This window comes from Cyrtonyx montezumae, unplaced genomic scaffold (assembly GCF_038088225.1).
Source record: "Cyrtonyx montezumae isolate F1298 unplaced genomic scaffold, pur_monq_1.0 scaffold_8, whole genome shotgun sequence".
NCBI classification, from domain to species: domain Eukaryota; kingdom Metazoa; phylum Chordata; class Aves; order Galliformes; family Odontophoridae; genus Cyrtonyx; species Cyrtonyx montezumae.
This window is the reverse complement of record NW_027072089.1, coordinates 1,358,542-1,379,657: the sequence shown is the minus strand read 5'-3', so window position 1 is coordinate 1,379,657 and position 21,116 is coordinate 1,358,542. Positions and strand designations below refer to the sequence as shown.

At 40.0% G+C, this 21,116-nt stretch overlaps 1 protein-coding gene across 1 annotated transcript in view; it reads left to right on the top strand.

Annotated features, from left to right (window-relative positions):
• ADGRB1 (adhesion G protein-coupled receptor B1) overlaps nt 1-21,116 on the top strand; it is a 279,826-nt gene that overhangs the window by 246,204 nt on the left and 12,506 nt on the right. Inside the window, exons 25-31 of the mRNA XM_065753423.1 lie at nt 834-932; nt 8,020-8,191; nt 9,168-9,263; nt 12,572-12,626; nt 16,504-17,183; nt 17,812-17,847; nt 18,701-18,805. Of these exons, the coding sequence (XP_065609495.1) occupies nt 834-932; nt 8,020-8,191; nt 9,168-9,263; nt 12,572-12,626; nt 16,504-17,183; nt 17,812-17,847; nt 18,701-18,805 (1,243 nt within the window). The remainder of the gene's footprint in view (nt 1-833; nt 933-8,019; nt 8,192-9,167; nt 9,264-12,571; nt 12,627-16,503; nt 17,184-17,811; nt 17,848-18,700; nt 18,806-21,116) is intronic.

Here is a 21,116-nt window from a genome sequence, read left to right as displayed (position 1 = left end):
TGCTCTTCACCATAAATGAAGCCACCTAAGAGTACCTTATCTCTGGGTGTAGTCAGCTGCCAAAAAGAAAAATGTATTTTACTAAAAGGATGGTGGGGCAGGTTGCCCAGAGAGATAGTGGATGTCATGTCCCTAGAGATACTTAAAGTCAGTCTGGATGAGGCTCTGAGCACCCTGATCTAGCTGTAGGTGTCCCTGTTCATTGCAGAGGAGTTGGACTCGATGGCCTTTAAGGGTCTCTGTCAACTCAGACCATTCTATTATTCTGTGTTCTGGGTGTCTCCACCAAGGTGAGGATTGCACACAAGGGCCACTGGAGGAAATGTGTTATCCTTCGCATTGCTTTAGGAAACAAGCTAATTATTCTCCACAGCCCTACTTCTTGCCTTCTACTGTACAACCCTGCCACCTTTTTTGTTTTGGAACAAAAAGGCCAAGAGGGAAAAGAGCAATTTCTCAAACAACAAACTAAAAGAAGGAAGTGGAGACTGGGAGAGCAGTACTGCTTTCTCTTCCATGAGTGCCAGAGAGAGACACCCTGAATCTGGCAAAACTTTCACCAACACAGTTCCACCCTCTCCAGCAGCACCAACAACACCTCTGAATTGTACATTTTCCCATTGCCTGCATCTGGAGTGATACAGATGGGAGAATTTTATTCCTGCCTGTCTTTCATTTTTCGTTTCAAACTGGGTATGGTTGGTTGGTTCCCTTTCTTCTTTCTTTCCTTTGTTCTTTCTTTCTTTTGGCTTCTCTTTCCCTTTCCTTTGTACGTTTGTACGTTCATGAGCAAAGTGTTTTGTTTTGTTTCAGTCTTTTGGTTTTAATTGCAGTCAGATGGCAGTGCCCCTTTACGGCATGACGCTCAAATGTTCCAAGTGTGGAGTAGTTTCTTCTGCTGAAGTTTCGGCCACAGCCACCAGTAACGCCATGTTAGTTCCTCTAATTTCAACTTCTTTTCTTTCTTTCTTTCCACTTTCTTTTATTTTTATTATTATTTCCCTCATTCATTTCCCCCCTCCCTCACCAGCCCGTTTGTTTTCTCTCCCCATGTCCCCACCCACCTCCCCATATCCCCTCCTCTCCTGACCTCATTCTGTGGGCCATGAGTAGTATAGGGCTTATTCTATGTCTTTGGAGCAAAAGCTGAGGGGCTGGATCCTGAAAAGCACTCTGTGACATGCCTAGATTAAAGCATGTGAGCAGCCCATGGAAGACAAAGGGACTGGGTGTATGTTTCAAGCCCCGATTCCTTCAGTTCCTGAAGTTGCAGGCTTAAAATTGTAATTCCTGATAATTTTGTAGTTAGACCTTTAGCATATGCTTGAGTTTTTGACCCCAATGAGTCTGCAGAACGTTGAGCATGATTTAAGTGAGTTGGTGAACCATTTATAAGCGTTTGGTATTTTTCTCTTCTAAATGGCTGGAGTTAAGTTTAACACCTCACAGAGTAGCATTTCTGATTTGATAACAGTTGATTGTCTCTCTTTTGGACCCTTAAAAGCACTTGGAATTAGTTCTCAGAATCTAAAAATGTTTCATAGCTCTGCATTATGAAAGTCAATTGCTATTAAATCTCTTCCTTGATGCAACTGAAGTTAGGAAAAATAAATAAATAAATTACGAAAATGTCAGAGCTTTGTTCTGCTGGAGAAGTTGTTGCTATTTATATTGTTGACTTTTCTCCCAAAGGTTAAGGTAGGAGGGAGAATGATGAGGAAAGATTTGTCTTTCCTTCTTCCCTTTCTGAAATTGTGTTATTCACATCCTTTCAAGGTGATGCTATGCTTTGATTTTGATGTCTTGAATAATGTCTATCAAAGGTGTGAAACAGTTTCGGACATTTTCACTTTGTAAAAGTCCTAGTTGTAATTAAGCAAACAAAAATAGTCAATTGAGAGCCAAATCTCAAAATGCAGAACTGTAAAACAAAATCAAAATGTGAGGATCTGTTTCTGTTGTTGTTTTTTTTTTTTTTTTAACATTTTGTTTTGTTTTTGTTTTTGTTTTTTCTCCTGAAAACAGCTGTTTCTAGAAAATTCAAAACAGGTTAGGGAAAGATATATATTTCTGAAAAATGACAAATTTTTATTAGAAAGAGAGTTCATCATAACCTCAATTAAGACATAACAATTTCCATGAGAAGCAAAACCTAAACAAATTCCTATTTATTTTTCACAGCCAAACTTTTTCATTTACCTTGTGCAATAGTGCCCAGCTGAGACGCTGAGATGGCATTGGTCCAGACATGCATACCACAAGTCTGGAGTTAGCAAGTCACTGCATTTTGGTTTCCTGTGACTGTAGAGGAATGCTAAAGCAGAAGCCTTACTTTTAAAAATGTAAACTGTTAGATAGGAGAGGCTTTCAGTTCATAGTAAATTCATTTAAGAAGTAAAGAAGTCTCAAATTCTTCTTCCCTATTGCCTGACATTGGTCTGTCATAAGTCATACATTCTGATTCATCTTCAACTTAGGAAAAAAAAAATGAGCTATTTAATCCAGATCTCCTATTTGTTCTGCTTTTCTGAGTTAAGTAATTCAGAAGAGGTTAGAGGACGCATGTAAAAGAATATGTCTTTTCTTTTTGCAGTAGATAGAATACCTTAGAAGGTTAACGCCAATACTTGTTTTCTTTTGTATCCTGAAATATTCCGTACTATGGTCCTTGCAAAAGAAGTTATACATTAATTAGTATTCCTCAACTGACCTTTTTGTCACCTTCATTGTGAAGCTGATCTGTTTCTGCTTTTCTTTCTCCAAGTCTACCTTAAAGTATATCAGTAAGGCAAAGCTTTGACTATGCTTCATGTCACTGCCACCATTCTGCTGTCCTTGACTCAGACCATGGGCCAGTTTTCCTATTCCATTTTGAAATCTTGTACTGTAAACCAGATGCAGTGGGGATTCCTAGCTCCTCTCTGATGTTGAATTAGCCCTAGCCAGTTGGTAGAGAGTAGATCAAGGATATTTCAGACTTATTCCTTCTGAGGTTCCTCATGCCCTTTTCAGCTCACCTCCCATAGGTTTTACGGACTCACCTCTGAGATAGCATGGAGTGAAAGAATATAACTTCTGTCCAATTTCTTGAAAAGATCAGAGAAGTTCTTAGCACCTCTTCATGATAATATTTGTGTCTAAGAGAGAAGGGGTCAGAGAAAGAATCTATGAAACTAAGTGAAACTGTGAACAAAGTGAAAACATGGCAAACCCCTGATGGTAGAGCAGGTAGCAATCATGACAGAAGAGAAAAGGTATGTATTGGAAATTATGCAATTTCTTGACTAGGAGAATCATAAAATGAAAACTTTGAATGTCTGTGACTTTTTAAGCATAAGTGAGACTTGACATCTGTGGGTTAAAATAAAGCCTTCCTTGCTGACGTCTTTGGATAATAACCAGGCCATATATTGCCAGTGGAAGACCTTTGTTCCCATCCTTCCTTTCTTTTGTTTCCTGTACAGTAGCCTCAGCCTATTAAATCCTGCCTTGTAACTCATCTGTCTTTGCTACTCATGAAAATGTTGATATCAGACAAGAATATTTCAAGAACATACAATTTCTTTGCATTTGCCTGTAAAGGTACAAGGGATAGCTATTGGAAGAAAGGGGAAAAGGAAGGGAGAAGGAATGGAGGGGAAAGGAACAGAAGAAGGGAGGAAGGGAAGAAGGGAGGGAGGAAGGATAGATAGAATTCTTGCCAAACAGTGAATTGCAATTGTGGAAACTCAAATTTTGAGTATAGGGAAGAAACTGGTTCAAGTCTATGGTCTTGGCACAGCATATTGTCTTTCAGGCAATCCATGCAAGGCTCTGTCAAAATGATGGAGCCCTCATGACTCTCATGCATCATCCATCTTACATCATCTGAGGTTTTTGTAGCAAATCTCCCATCCAAGAGATTTGTTTTTTTCTTGGCTTGAAGCCATTGGACAAATATTCATTTTTTTCCCAGTATTGTGATTCTGGTGAATCACTTCCATGTGAATCAATATTTCTGTACATGGCTGGTTTTATGAAGGAACTGTTCAGCAGGAACAGTGTTGTTTGCATAGCTAAATGAATTCAAAATTGAATCCTTAACCTGTGGACAATACTCAGCCCCTATGGGTCCTTGGACTGTCAAAGAATTATTTTTATTATTAAGGATGAATAATCATGGAACACACCCATAGCTACTTAATTTCCTACTTGTCTAATTCAGAGATATTTGATCTCTTAGTCATATTGTGAAGATATCAGTAACTGACAGAAGAGTCGTCTTCTGCCTAAAACAGAAATAATACCTTGTGTTTCTGTGTTCCCCGTGCATGATAACAGCACGGGGACCCTGTCTTTTAGTAGCAGATTTCCTGTCTTGTGCTAAAAAGAGTTTCTCTGAAATTTCTTCAGGACCTGCTTTCCGAGTTATAAAGTTATTTTTCCTTCTTCTGTTTCTTAAACTTGGTGTACTGACTGTCCCTTCAGCCTTGACTGATGAGTAGAATTGATTATTTACATCTTCATAATGGCCTTTCATATCACTGTTAACATTTATTGTGTCCCCTTGCATTTGTCTCTTTTCAGGTAACAGGCCTTTTAATCTTCATGTAGATCTTTATTTCCAAAAACCCTTCTTTGCTCTTTTCATTGCTTTTCTCTAACTCCCATTAGTATATCCTGCTCTTTATTTACTTTTATTTTTTTTAGTAATTCATTTATTGTGGAGATGAAGACTCCCAAGGCTGCCAGTCAGATAAAGAATAAAACCACATCTGGTTTTTGATATATTGACCAGAGGCCATCACCTACTCACTGCCAGAGCTGAGTTTAAAGGTTAAGTCTTTGCTGTGCTAGATAAAGCTGTAGACAACTTTAATGTGTGGCATGTTGTTACACAGCCTTGTAAATATACTTGGTTATAATGTTCCATGACATTGCCATACCCAAAATAATGCACTTTCTCTGCATTACAGCAGAAACATGGTGTGGTGGGGTAGAAAAGCAGGATATTACAACAGTACTGCTGAGTAACGTTGTCATGTCATGGTCATCAGGCAATAAGCTAGCATTATTCTTCCACACTACAGTGAGATGATATTCCCTTGATATTTGTCACTCACAATTAGTTCTGTCATGTACGCAATCAATTAATCAGCATAAATCAGTAGGATAAATGCTGCCTTCATCTGCCAGGCTAAAGGGACTGGTCCTTTGTCTTGGGCAATAAAAGTCTTGGATTAATTGATCACAGATAATCCATAATGAAGAGCTGTTAAATAACCACAGGGTTGTTATATAACAAATCATCATTTCATTTCACAGTGTGTTGTACCATAGCATGATGTTTCTTAGGTCCTGTAAGTTATTATGGCACCTTTTAAGGATGCCTCCTACAAAAGGCAGACAGAAAAGTGGCACAAGTATGAGTTCTACTATGGAATCAGTACACAGAGGTGGAATTAAGAGCAAATCACAGGAAACCCACTTATCTTTCCCTGAGTTTACTTTAGAAATTTCAGTCCTGATACGATTCTTCTAATTGAACCTTTTTTTTTAATTTAATATTTCAAAATCTTAGACATGCCATGCTCTGAAAGTTAGAGTAAGTTATAATGATATGATCCATTGCCATCTGTCACCTGAGAATGAAGTTTATGCATTAAATATCAAGGAACATTTCCCTAACATTCGTAAGGAAAGAATATTGTTGAGAAGGTATTTGAAAGATGAATCACAAGGAAGGCAGAAAGTCAGACCATAATCTTAGGTGGTGTAAAACAGGAATTGACTCAAAAATTCTGATTTACACCAACTGAATATCTGACATAATATTGTTACCATCATCTCAATTGGAAGAGGGCAGTCCTGGAGTTAAGATTGCTTCTGTTGGAAGCAACAGTGAAGTCCACCTGAATGTGGACTGTCCACCTGAATGTAGGGATGGGAAAAACATTGAGTCCAGTGTCAAAGCACCAGGAGCTCTGAAGGGTTTCCTTAATAGTTACAGGATATTGCATCAGTGTTGTGGATAGCATCTTGAATCCAGATCCATATCATTGTCAACCTGATGTGGCTGTTATTTCAAAGAATGGAAAACACCATGCAAATTTGGACCTCTGGTTCAGGCACATACTTAGGGATCAAGTCCATTCTCAGATATGACTGGCAGGTGAAGTGAACTCATATCTAGAGCAGGTGTTATGGAGCAAACCTCATCTTTTCATTTAGCTTTTCTGCACCTTTGAGTTTTTACTGCACTTAGTGCTTAGCCAATTTTATTAATGCACCATTGCAAATGAAAGCAGTGAGAGATTTCAGTTACTTCAGTATAATGAGACATTTCAGTGGGTTAGGAGAGAAGTGGAATAAAATCATCTGCTTGGCAGTTGTTTGGTTGAGAGTTTTCTTTGGCCTCTGGTTCCTTTTTTTCAGTAATGCAATAAAATTATAGTTCCTATTGGACATTGAAGTTCAGTTTGTCCTATATTATACATTATATCGTGGCCCTTATCTTACAAAGAAGCCTCATAATGCTTAGTTCAGTAGAAAACAGTGTATTCCATTTAATTGCTCCTGTAGGGAAATCACATTGATTAAAAAGAACATATATGAATCTGAACAGTTTGTAGAAATATTTGCAATCAAAGCATCATTATGATTACAGAAATAACCTATCACTCCAGTATGTGGTTGTTACAGCAGAATGGATGTAACAGTCCTTGAAAAAATCCTGTAACTGAAGCCATGACATTATATCCTGATACCCATACCTGTGTCCAAGCTCCAGCTTTGTTCAGGTAAAACTCTCACTGAGATGCATGAGAGTGGTACCTGGATTACCAGCAAGTAAACGTTAAAATCTTGATCATATATCAGAAAATGGTAAGCAAGCCCCATATACGTACTGTAAACTGTGTGTCACAATAAGTGTCCTGTAATTTATTGTGTTGCCTGTATATGTTTGTTAGTATATAGGCTGAGATTTTCTACTTGGGAAATCCTGAAGCTCAGCTTGTTATGTGGTCCACGTATAGGTCAACGTTGATTTGTTTGGTATAAGCCCACAGGAGAGTTCTCCTGATACTCTTGGTGCAACAAACATATAGGACAATAGGTGGCCTAAAATCTCCATAATTTGCTGTTATTTTGGTAAGATAGCTGAATAGTCCGTGGAAACAAAGCTACTTTCTCATTTGTAAAGCCATTAACCATAAAAAAGATGGATATTCACATGACAGTACTAAACCTGCAAAAAGTTTTCTCTCTTGTGCATTAACAATTGCAAAATCTCACAGGATTTTAACCCAGCCTTTTCCCCCAAGAATTGTTATTTCCAATCCTTGTTAAAGGTAGAATGCATTCAGGAGATCACACAAGTAAACCAAACATTTCCAATTCAAAGTTAATCTGAGTTACATTTCCTGATGCTCATTGATGTAGAATTGTAGGGGCCCATCAGCTAAAGAGGAAGGGAGTAACAGCAAAAGACCATTCTTCACATCAGCTCAATGCTTGTCTGTTTTAGTTACTTGAAACCGTGGCACGTCCCCACTTGTTGGTGTCTTCCATGTGCTGTGGAAGTCCAAGTGTCTGTAACCTGAGTACTGACAGCCATCGTGACAAAACAGCTGCTGATGCAACTGTTCCCCTTCCCCCTGGCAACCTACAGTGACTGTATTTTGTCTCCTCTCTTTGGGAAATGTCATCTTTGTGGACTAGTGGCATAGAGTGGGAAGGGAATGAAGGGGGGAGTGAGGTATCTGCATCCTTCCTCCCCACCTCAAGTTTTATGCATGACTGCACCATTGGACAGTAGTCCCTCCCATAGAAACGTGTGTCACCTGTTTTGATAGTGTGAGTGTGCAAAGCATCTTCCTGCTTCCCTGTGGCTGGGGCTCAGAAGACATCTAGCACAATAATGCATTTGCTAGAGAAATCTTCTGAAGCTCCATGGGATCAGGAGGCTGAATTAGCATCACACATGGGATTAAGTGGGGCTGAAGTGGGCCTGAATTCTCTTTTCCTCTCCCTTAACAGGGCATCCCTTTGGAGCTCCTGCGTGGTCTTGCCCCTCCTGGCTCTCACCTGGATGTCTGCAGTTCTGGCAATCACAGATCGGCGGTCAGCGCTCTTCCAGATCCTTTTTGCTGTCTTTGACTCATTGGAAGGCTTTGTCATTGTGATGGTCCATTGCATCCTTAGGAGGGAGGTGAGCAGACTGACGTGTTCTCTTTTATATAACCAACATACTTACAATAGAAAACATCTGAAAAATTCCCAATCAGCCTGGTAGCTTTTCTAATCCCTAGAGTGTACTGCCTTCACATAGGCAGTGACCAAAGAAATGGCTGTGCCACTATCAGTCAAAAGACGGAACGCAAGAAAGAGAATCAGTGGTTGCTATGCTGAGAATTCTGAAGAGTACAGTTTGGAGGGCGTTCTTAACCAATCATTTCATCCAACTAAGATGTCAGATTTGGCTTGTTGAACATTAATGTTTCCAGAATGTTTACAAGCCCTCAAATATGGAATCTTAAGGAAGTCAAGTTTTCTTATTTGATTTTGAGAAGAGCATCTTGCACCAAGGTTTACAAAATGTTTGTATGTTGGCAATATCACCAAGATATTTGAGCTAGAAAGCAATGTTGGCAATAAACAACTGAGGAAACTGAGTAAATTTCTCCAGCCTCCCTGTGGAGACTTAACATGGTGAAGTGCATCAGAGAAGAAAAGAAATAATCTTTTCTGAATAACAGACAGGAAGCCTTTTTTTTTTTTTTCTTCCATATTCATTTTATTTTCTTACAGCTCTTTTAAATTAAGTAAAACAGATTAATTCTTTATGTCAGACCAGTGAAATCAATGGAATTACACCACCAGCTTGGGTGAGGCTCTATCAACTGGTTGCACTATGAATATGAGCCAGCCTGCATTTTACTCCCATTTTATTCACTTGCATTTTTCTTTTATTCATTTCAGTGAGTTTTGTTTCAGATATATATTAGAGCTGATATTGGATTGTAAACAGACATTGTAGACCCAAGTAGAATGGTCTATGTAATAGCATCCATCATAAAAGTAGCATGAACTACCAAAGCCATATTTGTTGTTATTGCTGATTTGTTTTGATACTTCTGTCTGATTCTGACTTGTGCAAATCCATTTGGATTTGCTCCTTCCTGCAGGTTCAGGATGCTGTGAAGTGCCGAGTAGTAGATCGCCAGGAAGAGGGCAATGGAGACTCTGGGGGGTCATTTCAGAATGGACATGCTCAACTAATGGTAGGGAAAACTACTATCTAGTCTATTACTAAGAGACCTATGGGCATTTTTAACACATAACTGATAAACCAAGGGCTCTGTCCACCACACATTTTGCAGTCAACATCCTTTTTTCTTTAAACCTGCACTTGAACGAAGCATAGGCTCCTACACAGAAGTGCTATTTCTTTTCATCATAACATTCAGGGGTTCAAACTTACTCATGAAGTTTTGCATCCATTTGGGTGCAATCCTTCTTTTTCTAGAAAAGACAAAGGGAAAATATGCTCCTTTAGTCTCTCAGATCTTTTCATCTCCATCATACTGCCTCATACTAGCTGGAGCTAGGATGCAGCAGTTAAACTGATTTAATCACAGTGTTGTGGGCCATCGTCATTATTATAAAGATGCTGTTTCAAGCACATTTGTTTACATTGCTTCACTGGGAATATAGCTTAAGCACTGTAAACCTCAATCCTTTTGTGTAAATCCTTTACAAACAATCTAGACCAGACAGTAGGATAATAAACTGCGGGAAATCATCTTGCATCTGCTCTGGTGTTATGATGTAGATTTCATAAGCAACATTTGATTTCTGAAGTTGCAGTAACAACATCTGGACAGTCACTTTCAGGATGTGAACAAAATATCCAGACTTGTATCACAACCTCATGAATTTCTGGCAGTCACTCCTATCCTAAACTAAATAGCTTGTGCTTGGATATGAGGCCTCATTTCAAAAGCACAATCTTTAAGTCAAGACATCAAGGCATTTAGAATCCTATTACATATCATAGATGTTTGTTAAAATGCTTGCCTTTTTTCCTATTTAAATGAATAGCCTTATGGTTTTCAGACTTGGTTTTTGCTATGCCTTTCTATGTGTAGTTAGAAAGTCCCTTGTGTGCCTCATACTTTTTTTCCTTCAATAACAGACAATAATATCCATTCTCAGTCTTCAGTAAATTAACACACTGAGTTATTTTATTCTCCTTCTGTAAGACATCAAATTACTTCTACACCCTTTTCTATATGCCCTTCAAACTCTCCGTATCATTTAGAATTGTGGACATTGAATTTGTTATTCTATTACAATCCCAAGAGATATAATCTGAAGTGTCAGATTTCTGTCCCTTTATACAACTCTCTGCTTTCATTTGTTATCAATCACCTTGCAAAAGTCTGTCAGCTCCATGTTTTTAGCTTTTTTACTTCTGTTCTACTGATAGACATGCTGAGAAGTAACAAGCTTACAGTCATTTTCTTCATATCCGAACACAAAGATCTCCCAAATCCAGACATGAATGGTGACTTGCTACTGATATTTTAGAGGGGTACAATGTTATTTTATTTTGACCGAATTGTGCTGTAACCAGAATCATTGAAAAAGTACAACTGTCCACCTACCACCAGTAATACCCACTAAACCATGTTCCTTAGTATCTTATCTACACGTGTCTTGAGTACCTCCAGGATAGCAGCTCAGTCACCTCCCTGGGAAGTCTGTTCCAGAGCCTGACCACTCTTTGGAAGAGGTTTTTGCTGATAGCCAACCTGTACCTCCCCTGATGCGACTTGAGGCCATTCCCTCTCATTCTATCACTGTTACCCAGGAGAAGAGACTGACTCCTGTCTCACCAGAACCACCTTTCAGGGAGCTGTAGAGGGCGTTACGGTCTTCTCTGAGCTTCCTCTTCTCCAGAGTAAACAATTCCAGCTCCCTCAGCTGTTCCTCATAAGATTTGTGCTCCTGTCCCCTCAACAGCTTCATTGTCCTTCTATGGACACGCTCCAGCGCCTCGATGCCTTTCTTATAGTGAGAAGCCCAAAACTGAAATAGTACTCAATGTGTGGCCTCACCAGATCTGAGTACAGGGGAACAGTCACCTCCCTGTTGATAAATGGTGGAAAATGGCTTAACAGTCATCTCCACCAGCTCCCTCAGCACTCTCGGGTGAGGGTCCCTTCTGGACCCATGGACCCATGGCAGTCTAGATATCTAACTGCCTCCACCTGAATTGTGGGGGGTTTATTCTGCTCCCTATCCCAGATTTCCACATCAGGGGATAGAGTACTCTGAAGATAACTGGTCTGACTATTAATGACAGATGTAAAAAAGGCACTGAGGACCTCAGCCTTTTCCTAATCCTCAGCCACGTTCCCCAACACACCTATTAAAGGATGGAAATTCTCCCTTAGCCCTCCTCTTACTGTTAATATATTTGTAAAAAAATGTTGTATTTTACTATGGTGGCCAGGTTGAGTTCAAGCTGGGCTTTTCCTTTTTTAATTTTCTCTCTACATATTCTAACAAATTCTTTGTACTCTCCCCAAGTTACCTATCCCTTATTCACAGGAAATAGACTTTCTTTTTCTCTCAGAGTCTCAGAAAAATTTCCCTTTTCATCCACACTGGTCTTCTTTCACTCTGGCTCAGCATATGACACCAGAGGTAGCTTTTTCTGCACCTTTAAGAATTCCTTCTTGAGGTGTGTCTGGCCTTCAAGAAATCAAAGTCTTTGCAGGACAGCATTTTTGCCATTGCCTTTTCCACTAATCTCAAAATCTTCTCAGAAATGTATTAAAAAAAGCTTAGCTGAGTAAACTGTTTTCCACAAAATCTTGTTGACCATTACTAAATACACACCTTTCCTTTATATTCTTATTGCTTGAGCCAGTGCAGGTTGTTCAATCCCTTTTTTTTTTTTTTCTGGAATTTTGTCATCAAAATGTGATGATGCTTGCGCATTTTATATTGGTCTGATGCTGTTTATCTTTTATTCCTGTTAAATTTGTTTTATGTTCCAAAAACAAACAAACAAACAAACAAAAACTAATAAATAAGCATTAAAAAGACTGAGACAATTGTCCTCAAGCATCTCATCTGGAAATCTTGTACTCCAGCCTGGTAATAATGAAATGTTTATACGTTGTGTATGGGTTTTTACAGACCTTTTCTGCTAGTAGAGGATAATCTACTTAGACTAAGTGAGGGGAGAAGAATCCAAAACAGATCAGGACAGGAATCTGTCTCCATTTTATTAGGAATGTGCACAAAAAATCCAGGAATTAACTGAAAGAGGTGAAAAGAACTCAGCTGATAAGCAATGTTACTGTTCTATCATTGTCTAAATTTTGAGAGCCACATTTGAAAAAAATAATACTCTGTTTGACTTGTTTTCAAAGACTGAGCTAAATGGCTCTCCTCCACTCTTCCAGCAGTGATTATGTCTGATTCATGAATTAAAACTCTTCTTGCATTTTCCAGATGGTTTTCTATTCCCCACCACCTCCTTTTGACCACATCTTCTGTGTTCTCTGTTTTTCAGACCGATTTTGAGAAGGATGTGGATATGGCTTGTAGATCAGGTGAGCACATCACAGGTGAGAATCGACAAGTGACCTGGTTTGGGGATTGAACTAGGCCATATTTTTCCTCTCACTTTTATTTGTGTGTGTCATAGTGGCTTGCACATGCATGCGTGGGCTGCCCTTACTTTCAACCGTAGCTTAAAGAAAGCAGTTCCCCTAATTTTCCCCCATCCTTTGCTTGTCCTATCCACCCACAGATCTCTTGACCATCTAAGCTAAGATCAAACCTTAGCTCTGAAGTGCTACTTCTTACCCATGGTCCTTGTAGCACAGTGTCAGAGAAGAGAATCAAGGAACAACATGTAGGTTCCATCCCTTCCTGCTGTGATCCTTCTTTGCTTTAGCAGCTCCTGATCATGGCCAGCCTCAGTCCACTCTGTGTTCAGGTGTTTTTGAGGTCTGGAACCTGGAGAACTTTCCCAACATTCCCTCTGGTTCCATGAACACTTCTGGTGCAGTTGTAAGCTAGCTGTACATATGGAGGTGGGTCACACCTCTCCTCATTTGCCTGTACTTCTCTCCTGTGTGTTCAGACACACAGATTATTTTTGATTCTGAAGATTTGCATGGGCAGGCTGTCCCTTTCTCCAGTAAATCCCTTTTCTCCCATGCCCATAGGGGTGTCTGCATTTTCTGAAATCTCCTTCACTGTCTGTTTGCAGGTTCTGTCCTCTCCTGCTCCTGGCATGCCTGAACATTTGGCTGAGATTTTGTATTGTTATTATTAGTTTTCCCTTTAATAGATATTTAGGTTTCATTTACTTTCCCCAACTTATTTCTTTTCCCAAGCAAGAGAAATACTAGCTTGCTTGGTAATTGCATATAATTCACATCTTCCAAACCAGGATCTCCCCTAGCCAAGGACAGTATATACTGTGTGTGAAGTTCCCACGCACCCTTTCTCTTTCTTTTTCTTTCTTTCTTTCTTTCTTTCTTTCTTTCTTTCTTTCTTTCTTTCTTTCTTTCTTTCTTTCTTTCTTTCTTTCTTTCTTTCTTTCTTTCTTTCTTTCTTTCTTTCTTTCTTTCTTTCTTTCTTTCTTTCTTTCTTTCTTTCTTTCTTTCTTTCTTTCTTTCTTTCTTTCTTTCTTTCTTTCTTTCTTTCTTTCTTTCTTTCTTTCTTTCTTTCTTTCTTTCTTTCTTTCTTTCTTTCTTTCTTTCTTTCTTTCTTTCTTTCTTTCTTTCTTTCTTTCTTTCTTTCTTTCTTTCTTTCTTTCTTTCTTTCTTTCTTTCTTTCTTTCTTTCTTTCTTTCTTTCTTTCTTTTTTTCTTTTTCTTTTCCCCTATTTCTCTTTCCTTATATTTTTCTCTCCTCTTTCTCTATATATCTATATGCCCCTTTAATTTATCTTTTTCTTTATCTAATCCATCATTTTTATCTGCTTCTAATGTATTTATCTTGTATATATATCTTGCAATCACTTATTTATCTCTGCCCTCAACTGTCTGTCTTGCTGTACCTGTTATTTATGTATTCCTATCTCTGTTAGCATTTATCCTTGTCGTTGTGTTTCTGTGTATTGTCTATCACTGTCACTATCAGTTATCTATCTAATATCTATCTATATCTTATTTATCTTCTTCTCTCTTTCTCTCTGTCTCACTCCCTCCTCCTGTGCCTATGATAGCTGCAGTATATTTATCTCACTTATCACTGTGATATCTTATTTCATGGTCTCTTTCTGTCCATTTATCTTTTTTCAGGGTTGCTCCATTTTTTTCTCTATTTCTCTGTCTCATATTCCCTAATTGTATTTCTGGCTGTCTCTCTCATCTCATTTATCTTCCTCTTTCCTTTCTGACACTGAAGACTTTGGTTCCAAAATGTCATGTGCAAAAGGCGTGCTCATGGTTTTATGCTTGCTCAGCCCACTTTGGGCTGAAAACCAAGGCAGACCCCATACTCCTGCAGTACAATAGCTTTTCTTTGTCTGCTGAAGAGTTTCTTGCTTCCCAATTGAGCTTTCCAGACAACAAGCAGAAGACCCTTTATCAGCAACTGTCTAACAACCTTGGTCTCCCTTCCTTTGCTCCCTCCCTTACAACCATAAATTTTGTTTGTTTATGTCTGCCTGAAGAGATAATCATCCTCTGATAAAGTACTATTAGTTTGCACCAAGGTAACTGAATAGCAACAGTTACTATGTTGGAGACCTCTCTATATGGTCCATCAATTGAATTCTTATGCAATCCATTTTTTAAATAATACAACATATTAATAAGCCCATTGTTTCCTGACTCTAGTTTGCTCTGGAATCATCAGCTCTCAAATTGACTGAATGCAGATAGGCCAGACACTACTCTTAAGCTTGTAACTTGGATTCTCTGTTAGGATTTACTCTATAACTCAGAGTTGGAAGCTCACTGCTCCATGTCTGGAGATCACCAAGCTTCTTCAAACCTGCTTCAGGCAGCTGCTGTGAACAAGAAGAATCAATAATCTTAACTGACACTGAGCTAAAGGTCTGAGTTCAGGATCATACTGCTGCAGCTTATGGTGTGAATACATTATAATGCTCTGATCTATCCTAATGTGCCCTTTAGCAACATTAAGATTACCATGGCTGCCATAATTATGCCCTACATGCTTAGCTTTCAAAGCTTTTTAAAAGCTCCTGTGTTCCACTTGTTTTTTTGTTTGTTCGTTTTTGTCACTCTGCCTTGCCCATAGTCTCTATGCTCACCCAACACACAACATTCCTCATATTAGTTGGTTGAAAAATGAGTATGCCCTCAGTCTCCTCTGCCATGTGCTGCTTCTGTCATAAATGGAGTGGAGGTCTTTTTGTTACCCCAAAGACCATGGTGAAAAAAAAATAATGATAAAAACATCTCATCATTATTTTACTGAGTTGTGAGAGAGGGAAACATGCATTTATTTCTCCTTTCCTGTGCTGAAACATTGGGTAAGTATCCGTCAGTGACACATCATTTTGCCCTTGCCCCACAGTGAGTGTTTTCCAGCCCCTGGAGAAATCAAGGCCTTTGTCATAATCTTCTTAAGGTCTTCACTGCAGCCTGATATCACCTGACCAATAGATTCTTATGGATTCTTGTTAGAAATGAATAAGATGTTTTGTTGAAGATGGTTTTATGTGGATATGAGTGTCTGTGAGTCTTGTATTTATCTCCTAAGTGGCATGTTCACCTAATCCTCAGATAAAGGTTTTCCTCTCCTACTTAGGAATATTCATGGAACTCCTTTTTGTCCTCTAGGCAAACCAAGAAACACTAAATAATTATCTCTCACAAAAGCTTGGCATTTTTGGAAAGTAAGCTTTTCAGAGAGTGAGTCAGAAATTTATAACAAAATGTGATGTATTATACAATATCAAATCTAATCCTGAAACTGTTCCTGCAAACAAGATGAACCTGAAGAATTAGAGCAAATTAAAACAAACACACAGACAAGACACTTGAAATTGTTGATAATATTACATTTCAGCCATTTTCTGAATCCAATCTTTTTTGACATGAGATCCATCTTAAATACTGCTTCTCTTTAGGCTAGTAACTTACGTGTAAGTGATGTGTACTGTGTACTAAATATATATGCACATGTACTTCCTTTTCGAGATAGTGGTATCAGTATGATATGTTTTAGTATAGTTTGGAGTTTTGGTTGTGATTGGGTTGGGAAATTCTCGTCTCAGAGTATTTTCTCAAAATGAGAAATTTTTTTCCTCCCTGGCTTTAGATTTGCCTTCGGTATCCTCGACTAAAAGGAAATATATGTATATATATATATATATATATATAAAACTGTTCTGTTGCTGTAACCCCTTTCTGAGAGGTCCCAGGGAACATGCCATCATGGTATGACTGCAGTAGGTGTATTGATGTGTTAACTAAAGCTAAGGTACTGTGCTAAGGATGTTTGTCTGTCTCTCTAGTGTTGAATAAAGATATCACAGCCTGCAGGACCTCAACCATCACAGGAACACTGAAGCGCCCATCATTACAGGATGAAGAGAAATTAAAGCTCAATCATCAGAAGGGGTCATCAAACTTTAATAGTCTTCCAGCTAATGTGTCAAAGTTACATCTTCAGGGCTCCCCACACTACCTGGGGGCCATCAACCTGAATGAATTCAGCAATCACAGTCTCACGCTGAAGAAGGACAAGAATCAACCACCCAAGTCAATCTACATCTGTGATGGGGACATCTTCAAGAAGTTGGACTCAGAACTCTCCCGGGCACAAGAACAAACACTGGACACCAGCTATGTCATTCTGCCTACCAACACATCTACCTTACGGGCCAAACCACCCAAGGATGAGAGCAAATACAGCATCAATATAGACCAGATGCCCCAGACACGGTTGATCCACCTCAGTATGGCTACTGACCCAGGTTTTGTCGTCAAAAGTCCTCCACGGGAACCTGTGACCATGACTTGCAGTGAGGTGCAAGGTTCTCCCATGATACAACAGCAGCAGCAGCTGCCTCCACAGAATATCCCCAGCGAGTCACAGATTCCCAACAGCCTGTGTGACACAGGTGACTCAGGGAACTCAGGTGTGGTGTCCAAGAGTGAGACCGTCTCCACTCTCTCCATGAGCTCCTTGGAGGTGAGCATAGGAATTCCATTGCTGTTCCCAGGCCCATGATGTTCTCTGCTCACTGTGCTGACCACGCCAGATGTTTCAAGAGAGGATTGCTAGGCCAAATGTAGTGCCAGAATTATATTACTGTGAGGAAACCCTGGCAGGTGATACCATTTCATAATTTTATTTGAAAAATCCCTTATTGCTTCCACAGCTACAGTCCACAGCATGGTGGACTGTCTTTAGCCCAATGCAATGCAAAGTAAAATCAAAACTTTGGCTTGTCAAAAGCTGTTCATTTTAGGGCAAGGCACATGACATGCATTGCCTTTTCTCCATCTGTCCTCTTCTGTTTGCCATTTTGATGACTTCAGATGTGACAGATAGGTAAATTCTTCTGACTGCAAATGTAAAATATCATAGAATCATCACAGAATGACTTGAGTTGGAAGGGACCTCAAATATCATCTAGATCCAACTCCCCTGCCATGGGTAGAGTTGCCATCAAGACAGGCCAAAGAAACACTGTAAAGGTAGAGGAACAAGGAAAAAGAGAAGGAGCCTCTCTGATTTACCTACTGTATGGTTCTGTCTGTGCCCATCAGCCCCTTTCTAATCTTCACCACCCTCTCTTTTTCCTTTGAATCCCCAGAGACGGAAATCACGGTATGCAGAACTAGATTTTGAGGTGAGTACATCAGTTTTTGAACGTGTTTCTTGAAGGCGAGGGAGAGAAAGAGAAAATCAGCTTGCCATGCCTTCCCTTAAAAGCTGCTGCCTCATTCCAAAACGAAGTTGCATCAAGAGCTCAAGAGGGGTAATCTTTAATGCTAGAATCACTTCAGAGCTCAAGACTAGGAGCTTGTTCTGAAATTGAGTTACAGTGGGTGCATGTGAGCTGATGCTTCGTGTGAGTCCTAAATTATATCAGCCACTTTCTCCAATTATAGAACACTTGGTGCAGCACAAGCAAGAAATCTTCACCGTGCTCTTACACACAAAGGGAAGCCCTTACAGAATTATTTCCTGCATCTCTTGGTCAGTAGAAAGTAGAAGTAAAATATGGACAGAGCAAATTGCAGTGAAAAGGAAATTATGAGTAATTGCTGATAGAACTTATTTGGCCTAAATCCTACACATTCACATAAGCTCTGAACATGTTTGCCAAGGAGGCATGCTCCCTACAGAGCAGACATAGGGTCAGCTATCAATTAAGAAAGGTAGCAAAGCTACTTCCTGGGTCAAGCTGGTAGACTAGTGCACAAATGTTGCAACATAAACAGCTGGCATTTGGAATTTCAGGACAACTAGAAGTTCAGAAGCTAAACTTCTTCACTTTCTCCCACCATCTTATCCCAAAATTAAAGACAGTGTTGCATTGGCTCCTCAGAGAATTTTGAAGCTGTTTTAGGGAAGCTGGATTTAGTCTGCAGTGAGATAGATCTAGGTTTTGATGATGTGTGTAGCTTTGGGAGGAGAAAATGTTGGTTTTGTACAACTGGATGGGCTTTGCTGATCTGTGGCCCTTGCATTTTCTTCAGAAAATCATGCACACAAGAAAACGTCACCAAGACATGTTCCAAGACCTGAATAGAAAACTTCAGCACGCAGAGAAGGAGAAGGAATCTCCAACAACGGACAGCAAGGTTAGTCACACACCTCTAGAATCATCACCTCCTGGAGACACACTAGTGCCAGCAGGAGCGTGAGAGCATTTAGGAGCCCTTGCTGAATGCCTTACCTTGAGTTCTGTGTATGTTGCAACAAACACATGCACGATATAGAACATGAAGAGTCACAAAGTCAAAAAGTACCACTAGATTATCATCCCAGATGAAAACAATCTTTCCTCCTGTTTGTTCATTATGTTTGAAGCCTGTGTTGTCCTGTCTATGTCTGTTTCCCATGTTGTTGTCTGTTCTTTCCTGCTATGCTGTGGAGGGATGGGATCAGGAAGGTCAAAGCCTGACTGGAACTGAATTTGGGAAAAGAGTTCAAAGAAGGATAAGAAAGGCTTCTTTAGATATTTCAACTGGAAGTGAGTACAAAGAAGGATAAGAAAGGATTCTTTAAGTACTTCAACTGGAAATGGAAAGTCCAGGAGAATGTATCCCCTGTAGTGAGCAATGCAGACAGTCTGGTTATAACTCAACAACTTTTTGCCTCAGTCTTCACTGGCAGCTACTCTACACACAGCCCTCAAGTGGACGATTCAGAAGGTGGGAACTAAGGGAGCAAGCAAGATCAGATTCACATCCACCTGAGAAACAGAATGTCCTTAAGTTTATGGGTCCCCATGAGATACACCCCAGAGTCCTGAAAGAACTGGTTGATGTAGTTGCCAAGTCACTCTCAATGATAGTTGAAAAGGTCTGATGAGAGGACTGTTTGATGGATGAGGAACTGGTTGTGAGATCATACCCAGAGCTCAGTGCTCAGTGGCTCAGTCTATGGATGGAGATCAGTGACAACTGGTGTCCTTCAGGGCCAGCACTGGGACTGGTGCTGTTTAATATCCTCATCAGTGACATTGACAGTGGGATTGCATGTACCCTCAGCCAGTTTGTGGATGACACCAAGCTGTAGGATGCAGTTGGCATGCCTGAGGGTCAGATTTCTATCCAGAGAGTCCTAGACAGGCTTGAGCAGTGAGCCCAGGAGAACCTAATGAGGTTCAACAAAGCCAAGTGCAAAGTCTTGCACCTGGGTTGTGCCGATCACTGTTATCAGAACAATCTGGGGGGTGTTAGGATGAAGCACAGCCCTGCTGAAAATAACCTTCAAGCTTCAAAAGAAGTGTGACCAAGAAGTTGAGGGAGATGATCCTGCTCCTCTACTTCATGCTGGTGAGAATTCACCTGGAGTTCTGTGTCCAGATGTGGAATCCTCAGTACAAGAGAAATGTGGATCTGTTGGAGTGTATCCAGAGGAGGACCACAAAAATGATCCAAGAGTTGGAACACCTTCCCTATGAGTTCAGACTGAGAGAGCTGGGGCTGCTCAGCCTGGAGAAGGGAAGGCTTCAGGGAGACCTAATGGAGTCCTTACAGCACCTAAAGGAAGGCCAAGAGAAAGAAGGGAGCAGAGTCTTTAGCAGTGCCTGCTGTGAAAGGACAAGGGGAAATGGTTTAAATATTAAGGAGGGGATATTTAGACTGGATATAAGCAAGAATTTTTTTTATAATAAGGGTGGTGAGACACTGGAACAGATTGTCCAGAGAGGTGGTGGATGCCCCATCCTTGGAGACATTCAAGATCAGAGTGTACCAGGCTCTGAGCAACCTGATTTAGCTGTAGCTGTTCCTGTTCATTGCAGGGGAGTTGGACTAGATGACCTTTAAACTTCCCTTTCAACTCAAATGATTCATGATTCTCTGATTCTTTGACTCCAGGTCATCTCAGAGTGCTGCATTCATCCATAGCTAGGAACTGGAAAACAGAACAGTCTTGGGGAAATCTAGGCATGAAAAGGAGAAGGAATAAATGGGAATCATAGAATCATAGGGTATCTTGATATGGAAGAGACCAAAAAGATGATCAAGTCCAATTCCTGGCTCCACAGAGGGCCACCTGAAAATATCAAGTCACATGTCTAAGAGCTCTGTTGGGATAGAAGGAATCTTCTATTCCACCTGCAGGGTCTGAGATAGAGTCCAAGGTGGGCACATCTATTGAGAAAAGCCTTAGTGATGGGATTTATGTTGGGGCAGCTGTTCACCGTCTATGTGGCTTTTTTCAACAACAGTGGTCTTCAGTGCAGGAAGAGTCTTTGAAGAATGCAAGGTTTGCAGCTTTTAAGAGAGGTTGGTACAAGAACAGATGTCTGCAGACTGAGAAGTTAGTGAGGTGGATAAAAAAGATAATGAAGGACAGTCTGATGTCACTTCCCTGATGTCTCAGAACATTAGAACTGCTGGGCAGAAGGCAAAAGGTTGTAGGAAATTATATTTGGCTACA